The following is a 10,959-nucleotide window of genomic DNA, read 5'->3' as shown; positions in this document are numbered from 1 at the left end:
TGTTTGCCTTGCATAGAAAGGTTAGCTTAAGTGATAATGAAGAGGCTCCATACATATAAATATTTGATCAAATCTTTTTGACAATATTTCAAGTGATAATCGATCATTAAATCTAAAATTTGTTTTATTCGTGTCCGGGTTGGATGGGGTTGCCTTATCGGTGTAACAATATGGCCAAACACGAATGGTCTGTGGTCACATACTCATCTGTCTGATTCCACTAGGCGGAGCCAATATCTAGGCAGCCCAACTGAAGCCCAATGGGCGAAGCTTCTGGCCCAGCAATTCTTAAATCCCTGAGATCACAAAACCCTCTGTCGATTACACACAACGCCACGGCCAAGCCGGAATCTTCACTTTCCTGAAATTTTCCGCTAAACCGAAACAACCATGTCGGGATGGTGGCGCACCCTGAGAACGATGGCCCATAGTCACAACTCACCGTTTTCACAATGTACTTCATCTTATCACACGATTCAAGCGATCCCCAGAGAGTTTACCGGTAGCCGTGTCGCGTCAAGGGACCGGGTCCAGGGTCGAATCCCGGCAGTTGTTTTTGCACAGAACTTGCTCGAAAAAAGTCCTGAAAGGAGATCGCTTTCTAGGAAACAACTCTTAACCACTGAAAGAAAACAAATTCACTTCATTCTCAAGTCCGTGGAACTCCCCTTCTTTTACTCTACCACTTTCCCGCTCCAGATCCGAGCGGGGTCCGGGTCATCAGTTTTGCTTGATTCCGGAAAAGTACTGCCCATTAAGGTAATAGCTGTGTGTTTTTATCATTCATATTGGTTTAATTTGTTCGGTTTGTGAAACGTTGAATATTGTATAGGTTCATAAGAATGAAGAGACTGGGCATATATTGAATTTGGTGTTTGTGTGGGCTGATGATGGGACCGAGTTGAAGGTTGATGTGCCAGTTGTTTTCAAAGGAGAAGAAAGCTGTCCTGGTCTCAAGAAAGGTAAATTTGCTTTCTGTTAACCATATCAATAATATTTTGAGTGTTCCTCGCATATACATGGGATGTTATGCATGTACATCGATGTGAAGAGGAAAATGATAATATTGAATTACTTTTATAAATTAGGTTTCTTGGAACTTATGATGCGTCATCTATGGAACTCTTTTAGTTCAATGTCCACGTTATTTCTGTAACCACGAAGTTTAATACAAATTTCAACATTACTTTCTCCATGTAGCATGTAGAATATGCATGTTTATGGATTAGAAATGCTGAGGATATTCTAGTGAATTTATTATTCAGTAGTTTGTTTGTAATTTTTTCCAGCATATAACATGATGGAAAATTTTCCAGTAAGACATCTACCTTGATTTAGACTTGGTTGTATAGGTGTACGCTACCTTACTCATAAAATTGGCGCCCAAATAGCATATTGATTTTAATCGTCAGTTTGGAATTTGAGTTCTGCAAAGCAAAAAATTGTTGATCAAGAATGAAGAACGTATAAAAACGGTTCCGAACCTTGGGGAATGCATGAAATATAATTTCCAACATCTTTAGCATATATTTTCTGTGCTAATTTACTCTATTTCCTTTTTCTCCTCTTGTTTAGCTTGCAAATGTTACAATTGCTTCCAAGTATTGTCTCATCCCATTAGTGGTTATGAAATATCATATGAGAAGTTAGCATTTCTTTTAGAAAATTTACTACCATTTTCCGCAACAAGAAGCTATTCTGTAGTGTTCAAGAAATGAACCACTTACACATGAGGTTAAAATAGCTCTAAGAGCCATTTTCTCCTCTTTTTTTTTTAATTGTTATTGTTGAACTGCCTCTCTGAACCCAAAAGGCTCAAATAATTTGTTTGCTTCTTTAAAGTTAGTCAAGACAACTTTGATATGCTTTGCTAGCTTTTCCCATAGTCAAAGGGCTTAGATAGGAGAAACTGAGAGAAGAACTGTAAGCACATTAGTGTGTTATCCATTTGGAAAACAAAAATTATTCGTGGACATATAGGCAATTTATAGAATTGTAATAGCAAATTTTTAAGTTTAATATGGATATTTGTAGGATTTTTCTACAATTTGTTTAAATTGTGTGCAAAACTTTTTCATGTCTTTGGAGCCATAATGAAAAAGAATTGGAATGCATTTTGGGAAGCATTACTGAGGAAGGCCACCTTCTTGTTCTATTTTATGCTTCTGGATTTAAGAGATAGGAGAACGCTAGAGTTTTTGTTATGATTTACTCATCCAAATCTAGAGTGGACTGGTTTCCTTATGACTGTAAATTGACTATGGAGATCTGACTAAAAGTGTTTCACTTTACTGTAATTTGAGATTGATAATGTCAGTGTATGCTGTTGCTACTTTCTCTCTCAGAAGTCCTTTACAAACTCAATTTTCTTTGTCATCGGCAAAATATTTTGCTAATGCTACTCTTTATGTCAAAAAGGTTGGTTTTTTAACAGTATAAGACCTAGTCTAAAGTATCTTTGCCAAGGTGAACTCATTCCTCCATTAATTGAGGTGGATTTGACTGAAAGTGTTTCACTTTACCATTTTTGAGATTGATGTCGTCATTGTATGTTGTTACTGCTTTCGTTCTTGCAAGTATTTTATAAACTCAATTTACCTTGTTGTCACCAAAATAATTATATGCTAATGCTACTTTTATATCCAAAAAGGTGGTTCCCTTAACAGGATAAGAACTAGTCTGAAGTATCTTTGCCCAGCTGAGCTCATTCCTCCAAAAATTGAGGTGGATGTCAGCAATCTTGATATTGGGGATAAAATCTTCATGCATGACGTAGAGGTACATCCATCCTTGAAACTTTTAAGCAAGAATGAGAACATGCCTATATGTAAGATTGTGGCAACAAATTTGGGAAACCCAGAACCTGCAGTGATGTAGGCACCGAAGGATAGATAGTATTTGTGGATTTTGACAAGTATTACTCATGCAATTTGAAAAATAAGCCTGTTGCTTTCGCTGGGCTTTAGGTTATGCTGTATTCCTGAGATGATTAGAAACCAATTATTAGACTGTATTCCTGAAATGACTGAAAGTATTGCATGCTATATTTGTACCTGTAGATTCTTTACAGTTTAGTTACACAGTTACAACAATAGTTGGTGACTGATGAAATTTTGTAGTATTCCAGCTAAGTGCTGGTTTCTTTCTCTTTTGCCTATTGATTTTTTTCTCCTTTCGGTTCTAAAAAAAATAAAGGCAGAGTTGAACCGAGTTGTCTCTAGGGAAAACTTACAGGGTTTATACATAGCCACAAAAGAATGGGGCTTGATATCATTGACTCGGGATATCAAGAATATCATCTAGATTTGAAATTTCTTGAACAAGAATAGATGATAACGTGTCACCAAGTGATTGGAAGGTATTTTTTACAATATTCAAAATGATTTAATTACATAGTAATATATTTAATATTTATTATAAATTTATATATTTTTATTATTTTTTAATCTTTGAAATTCTTGAGAAACTCTTCTGGTATTCAATTTTCTGCACTTCAAAGTGAACAATTTCTACCTAATTTTAACAAAGATTTCAAAGAAAATGGTAGTGAACCTGGAAGCTATTTGTTACAAATTAATGCGGTAAACGTAATAATTTTATATTAATTTATTTAATTAGTTTTTAATTACAAATTATTTAATAATACTAAAATTCGCCAACATATAATAGTTTGTGGAAAGTTTACATATATAAGTCATGTAAAATTATAGCAATGTCAGCTAAAGTTAGTCCAAATTACTCGAGAACTTTAAAGTCATGTATAAGTGATTGGCAGGTGTTTGCACATGAATTCCGTCCAACTACAAAATCATCCTTATGGCTAGTTGATTTAAATAATATTTTATTATTAAAATTGATATTATTAAGTATTAATTATTATTATATTTTAAATTTGATAAGTATAAATAATAATTATTTTTTATTAGAAGTTTCAAAAATATTTTTATATTATATTAGGTCATTTTTTATCATAAAAAATTAATAAATAAGAATATAATTATAAATAATAAAATCAAGATTTTGAGATAAATGTGATAATAAGATTAATTATTATATTATCTGTTATGTTATTATTGATAATAAAATTTATTATTTTTAAATCATATAAAATAATAAAAATAATAAAATTTAAATTATTTTTTAAGTGTGTTGACCGGAGTAAGTAATTGACAAAAACACCCCACCCATATCTTTTGTATGTCATATAGGGAACAGATAACACAAATTACACCATCTAATTCTTTCAATATCATTATGTCTTAACTGGGTATTATATGTATTATCAAAATCAAATTTGTGAGAAGAAATATATAAGGATAATTGGTGATGAACAGAGCACCCATCTCACCTTTCATCTTTTAATTGCCGTAGACTCCCATCAATTATATTCTTCTTGATTCTCAAATAATTTGGACCTCTAACTACTTAATAAAACCATCAATTCAATATTGATGGCGTGTACAGAGACATGGTCATCCTTATACATCTTCTCCGTTTGACTTCCACATGCATTTCTTCTTCATTCTTCCCCGCCACCAGGGACACACTCCAATCTTTGTATATTTTTTTTATTGACATTTTCGTCCTTGTCAGGTTCACCTTGCAATTGGAATGTTACAGGTTGTAGGGGTGGATAAGATCTTAACCAAGTGCAAACACTCCGTTGGTTTGAGTTCAGTCCAAATGAAAAATAGTTTGGTTTGAATTTGTTAAGTCAACATTAAATGTAGTTCAAGTTCAGTTCGTATAAAAATGATTTAGTTTGCGTTTGATTCGAATTTATAATTTAAATTTATGTTTCAAATATGTGATTGAATTTTATGGTTCGAATTCATAATTTATTGACAAAATGATGTCGTTTAACAATTAATTAATATAATTCTATTTGAGCTATGAGTTAAATTCAAACTAAATCAAACTATATACTTAGCTCGTGAGTTAAACTGAGTTAAACTTTCTAACTCAAATTCAATTTAGTTTCAAAATGAGCCGAATTTTTTAACTAAAATTTGAACTAAACAAATTTAAACTAAACTAACTATCTACTTTAAGTCAATTCAATTACGATCTAACACTAATAGAAAGAAAGAGAGAAAGGGATCAAAACGTTAGGAAAAAATTCTATAAAACCAAAGTTTTCTTTACAGTTAAATGTCGGGGAGAAATTGTAATTATCCCCACATTCTTCGCTATTGACTTCCTCCTCCTACCTCTACCTCTGCCTCCAGCACCCTTTAAACGCTTCACTGACTGGGTCTTCATCTTCAACTTAAACTTAAATCTACTAGATATATTATATTCTTTCGGAGAAATTACAAAATTAATTTATTTTTGTTAATTCAGAGATAATATTGGATTTATTAACGGAAATCCAATTAACTTAAAACTAATTAAATTACTGAAATTATAAAATAATTTAAACCCTGCCACGTCAGTAACATTTGTAAATTTCTCCCGCAATCGGATGGTTATGAACGATAATGTGATAACAATTTCCCAAAGGTTTCAACTTTGGTTATAAAATTCACTCTTAAAATGGAGAGAAGCATCCCGTTTGGCGTGCAATTACGTTGTAAACCGCGTTTCAACAAACTCTAAATCTTCTTCATGATATCATGATTTTTACTTCTCGTGGTTGCCACTGCCGCCGCCGCCACCACCACCATGCGTTGGCTTCGTAATATCTCTTTCTCTTCTCATACCTCTTCTTCCTCTACTCTCTCGGACCAGCATTCACCTTATAATCTTCGCAATAAAGGTCATAAAAATCCTCATATTCGTATCAATAGTGGAACTAACAACAACGGCGATACTAAAACTTCTGATAAAAGTGCCACTCATGGCAACGACAATGAGAGGCCTTTGCGAGTCCGGAGATTGACGAGGCAGAAGAAGCTAAGGCATTTGAGCGATGAGGAGATGGTTGAAATCGACAAATTAGCACAAACGGATGTTATACGTCATTCCGTTACGTTGTCCAGATCGGACAGCAATTATGGTCAATTGTCCAATGCGTCCACCGTCAGGTCTTTGCCGTATTCGTCAAGTGCACAGCCATTGCCTTTGCCGTTGCCGTTGCCTGTACGGGATGATAACGGTGAGTCGCGGCTCTTGTCTCCCAGAGAAGCTGGCGGAAATGGAAGAAGCACGGAGGAGAGAGAACGAAACGGTTTTAGAGATACTTATAGAGATAGATCAGATGGAGCAACAATTAAGAGGTTTTTATTTTTTCTTTTAAATTATTTCATATTTAATAATTCCTGTTCAAGGGAAGGTTTGAAAATGTATTATGAACCAAACTGTGGGGTGGAAATTTTTTCATAGATAAATTATGAACTCAATATGTATTTCTAATTTTTTTTTTTTTTACAGTGGCATTAATGGTTAGCAATTATTAATTTTAAATGAGCTTTGTTTAATTATTTTTCTTCCGTTGTTGTTGCAGCGTGTTCTCACGCGGTGTTGAGAAGAAGAAGCCTGCATATTTGGAGACAATGTCAACTTGGAAATCCCAGCAAGATCTGAACAGATTAGATTGCTCTAGAGAAAACTTCAGGTTATATAGTACTGTTAAGAGTGCTTCTTCTAGTGCCTTTTCAAGTCCGATACTCAGCCCACAGAATATGGACATGAATCAGATGTTTCACTTTTATTATAATGTTCCTCTTCCTCACGGTAATAAAGTATGGTCTGCCCCGGAGATGCCACGCGTAGATTTCCTTGGCCTTCCTCCACCTGCTTTCTTTGATTACACTGCTTTTAGTGCTGATAATTCTCCTTTTCAAAGTCCTCGAAGTAGAAGTCCATGTCGACACCCCGTCAGCCCAACTGGACCTTCCTCACCCCTGCAATCCAAATTGTCCTCTGAAACTAGTACCCATATCGAAGTCCACCGTTTACCTCTTCCTCCAGGTCCACCTATTTCTTCACCTACAACTTCTGTCTCTCATATTCCAGCAAAACCTGAACCTCTGCCTAAGAATAATCAGTGGAAAAAGGGAAAGCTTATTGGGCGTGGTACCTTTGGAAGTGTTTATGTTGCCAGCAATCGGTATATGACTTCTGCGTATCTTTATTGCTTGTTTCCTCTGCCATAACAAACGCTAAATGTGCCTTTTCCTTTTTGACAGAGAAACTGGAGCTTTGTGTGCGATGAAAGAGGTTGAAATATTTCCTGATGACCCAAAATCTGCCGAGTGTATAAAGCAACTGGAACAGGTTATTACCAAGCATCTTGCATACAAAATGAACCAATTTTCTTCAATGCATAAGATATGAAGAGCATTTTATTACGCTGATGTTGGCCCAGTTAATATATTTTGCGGTTTGCTTTGGCGGATCTCATTGGCCTGGCGTTACATATTGGATACCTTGTTATGATTTTTTGGGCTATGAACAATTCCTTTGGTTTATTGTGAAAATATTATAAATATTGCCTCTCCATCTCTCATCTAACTCTTGTAATTGTTTCAGGAAATCAAAGTTCTTAGCCACTTGAAGCACCCTAACATTGTACAGTATTATGGTAGTGAAATAGTGAGTATCTTCTGGTTGCATGTTTGGCATCCTGTTTCTAATGTTTGCTTGCCAGAGCATTGAATTTAAATTTTATGCATTTGTAGGTTGAAGAAAAATTTTACATATATCTGGAGTATGTTCATCCTGGTTCAGTTAATAAATATGTTCGTGAACATTGTGGAGCCATAACAGAATCAGTTGTTCGCAATTTCACTCGTCATATTCTTTATGGATTGGCTTACTTACATAGTAAAAAGACGATCCACAGGTATAAAGAGCATGCTTGCTTTGAAAAGCTGTGTTAGCATACACTTTGATTAAGTTTAATGTAGACTGAATAGTAAAATATTGCATTTAATTGAGATTATTTTCAGAATTTGTGCTATTTTATTCATTATTATTATTTTTTTATATATAGGGACATCAAAGGAGCTAATCTGCTTGTTGATGCGTTAGGGGTGGTTAAGCTCGCTGACTTTGGAATGGCTAAACTTGTGAGTTTTGATTAAAATTTTGAAATATTGTTATGTACAATACTGAGATGCATGTTTGTAATTGTGCAGCTATGAGATCTTTAAAGTTTTCTTCCCACAGGCATTCTGTCTCTTGGACTTTCCTTTCTCTATTTTATTTTAATGTGAAAATGTCACTCATGCTGCTGAAGCAGTAGATTCAAATCTTTCGAAATTTAAGTGAGATGGAGTCTTTTATTGTGGTGTTTCTTCTTCTGCTTGGGCAAGTATGTTACAGTAAGGTTCAAGCAGAAAGAAAGTTTGCAGTCTTTTGTTTGACAAAATTATAGTAGCATATTTCTGTTTATTTTGTTCCTGCATTGCTTTTGACATTATTAGTCTATTAATTTTGTGCTAGCTAGCCTTTGGCTGCAGTGAACCCTAAAGCAGGATTATATATTTTATGTGCTAGTGCTTATTCTTTCTGGTCCATGCAATGTGCCATAACTAATTCTGAAATTATTACCTTGGTTGAGTTGACACTACAGATTTAATGGCCAATCAACAAACACCGAACTCATTAATTGTTGCTATGAAATCCATAATCTGGGATTAATTTTGTTTTCTCATATTGGACCTTAATAATTTTTTGACCTCTTTTGTTTCTCAGCTCACTGGACAAGCTGCTGATCTTTCTTTGAAGGGAAGCCCATACTGGATGGCTCCAGAGGTACTTTGTTGCTGCTACATCAATTTGTGCTGGTCCATAGCTTCAGCATATTGACATTATTGTTTTCCTTGCAGCTCATGATGTCAGTCATGCAGAAAGATAATGACTCTGATTTTGCATTTGCTGTTGATATCTGGAGCTTGGGGTGTACTATAATTGAAATGTTTACTGGGAGACCTCCTTGGAATGAGTTTGAAGGGGTAAGCATCTACAGTTTCTAAATGTTGCTTAACTTATGAGCTGCAATGGATATAAATGTCTTAACATGCCAAGCTGCTAATTAGTCACCATTCATAAGAAGTCTTATATAGTTTTATACCTTGGATCTACTTAATCAAACTCTTTTGTGCTTAGTTTGTTTCTTTTCATTAATAATTCTTGCTTTCCAAGCATTCACTTATTGATACTTAGAAGGTTTTGATCAATATAAATTTTGCATATGTTGCACAATGGTTTCTTCTGTACACTAAATGAAGAGTCCTAAAATCTTTTATTTTTTATTTTGCCCAACATTAACCTGTTCTTTTAGCTTTCCTGGTTGACAAATCATTGGTTGATGTTATGTAATGCAGGCTGCAGCTATGTTTAAAGTTTTGAAAGATACCCCAGCCATACCCGAAAATCTATCAGCTGAAGGCAAGGACTTTTTACGGTGTTGTTTCCAGAGAAATCCTGCAAAGAGGCCAACTGCCAGCATGTTACTAGAACACCGATTCTTGAAATGCTCCCAGCAGCCTGATGTTGCATCTTGCTCCCATTCATTTACTGGGATGAAATTGACTGTAAGCTAGATATAAGTGCAATTTCTCTTTTCTTTTTTCTCTTTCCAAGTTCTATTGTTAAGTTACAGGATGTTCTCTGTCCCCTTGACAGGATAAACCGCAAAGTTTAGGAGAATATTGCGATGGTAAAACTTATCAGTGTCCTCTATACCTAAGCTCACAAAGTCCAAAAAATTTGTCTTCTGTGAGGTAGGAGGAATTCCTTTCTCTTTTGTATATTTAGACAATCAAATTCAGGACATTGAAGTTGGTAATTCTTTACTCTTGCATGACTGCCGACTCGGCCTCTTACGTCATTTTTTTTCCTTCAGTGATCTCCTGTTGAAACTTCCAACTTAGATTTTGGTTTCAATAATTCTTCATGTTCAATCCTTGATGGTCTTCCTAGTTTATGTCCTCTATGCATAAAGCACACTGAATACCAGAGAGCAATGGAGTTGTGGGGATTGATCAAAGCCTCTTGAAGTCTGTAAAGTTATAAAAACATCCTAGAAGCAAAGAATGTCTAGGTAGTGTGAATATAGAAGCAGCTTTTTGTACACTACTCACTTACAATTAATGGAAGGTCAGCGCATATGTATATTGATATTTTTACGTCTGTGTAAATTTGTCCGATTGAAGATCAATTTGTAGAATTTAGGTTTAAGCTATTCATCTATCAATATCAATGTCAATGTCAATGTCAATATCAATGTCAATGTTATGTTAATGTTAATATCAATTTCGTGTTGGTTATTTTTTAGATAGAACAATCATTGTCATCTAAACTATGCTAAAATGACAAATTGTTATTGTTAAAGTTAAAAACGATAAATTTTCATCTTTTACTTAATTATTTTCGTTAACTTTAATTATAAAAAGGTATTTCAGTAATTTTATATCCAATTTTAAATTTTAGTTATAACTTTAATCGAACTTCATCGCATCTCTGTTAGATGTCTTTTTAACTAATTTTAAAGATAATGAAATTATCTTAAAATTGGGTTCTTTTTTCACACAACTATTTTCATAGGTGAAAACCTTTTTCTTATGAGAAAAAGGAGAACCCTTAGTTTTATTATTATAATAAATCGATGTGTTAACATTAACAATTTTATTTTAAAGGAGTTATTTTTTCTTTTAATTCAAATGAATTGTAAAAGAAGGATTGGGACGGAAGATGAAAGGGCAAACTCAGCTCCGAGTTAGCTGCCTAAGTTCTTTTTTATCTAAAGAAATGACAGGCCAAGCTAAAATTGATCTAATTTTCTTTGCACCCCCGCCATCATAAAAATAAGATTGAAAAAACCACTAGTTGCATTGTAATCGCATCCCACCATTTCAAAATTGATGCCCTTCAACTAGAATTGTACTATTCTAATAGCAATCACATTGAAATGGTGTAATTCAACATAAATTCCATTGGAATGCTATTATTCTAATCATGGGTGGATTATGGTTTGTTTAGACTTTACAAATTGGATTTGGTGTTGTGGAT

The 10,959-nt window shown here is 34.2% G+C and overlaps 2 protein-coding genes across 2 annotated transcripts; both read left to right on the top strand.

Moving 5' to 3' along the window:
• The first annotated feature begins 271 nt into the window (after window positions 1–271).
• On the top strand, window positions 272–3,146 carry LOC123210975 (50S ribosomal protein L25-like). Its single transcript, XM_044629477.1, has 3 exons — window positions 272–759; window positions 833–962; window positions 2,651–3,146. Exons 1-3 carry the CDS (start codon window positions 391–393, stop codon window positions 2,875–2,877), a joined length of 726 nt encoding a protein of 241 aa, XP_044485412.1. The 5' UTR covers window positions 272–390; the 3' UTR covers window positions 2,878–3,146.
• A 2,422-nt stretch (window positions 3,147–5,568) lies between these two features.
• On the top strand, window positions 5,569–10,071 carry LOC123227468 (mitogen-activated protein kinase kinase kinase 5-like). Its single transcript, XM_044652278.1, has 11 exons — window positions 5,569–6,218; window positions 6,446–7,051; window positions 7,131–7,218; window positions 7,474–7,536; window positions 7,623–7,786; window positions 7,937–8,012; window positions 8,641–8,700; window positions 8,775–8,900; window positions 9,273–9,482; window positions 9,574–9,671; window positions 9,794–10,071. The coding sequence occupies exons 1-11, from the start codon at window positions 5,665–5,667 to the stop codon at window positions 9,819–9,821; spliced, it is 2,073 nt and encodes a 690-aa protein (XP_044508213.1). The 5' UTR covers window positions 5,569–5,664; the 3' UTR covers window positions 9,822–10,071.
• Window positions 10,072–10,959: the final 888 nt, after the last annotated feature.

The sequence above is a fragment of the Mangifera indica genome, chromosome 1 (genome assembly GCF_011075055.1).
Source record: "Mangifera indica cultivar Alphonso chromosome 1, CATAS_Mindica_2.1, whole genome shotgun sequence".
Classification (NCBI taxonomy): domain Eukaryota; kingdom Viridiplantae; phylum Streptophyta; class Magnoliopsida; order Sapindales; family Anacardiaceae; genus Mangifera; species Mangifera indica.
This window is presented reverse-complemented; position numbering and strand designations above follow the sequence as displayed.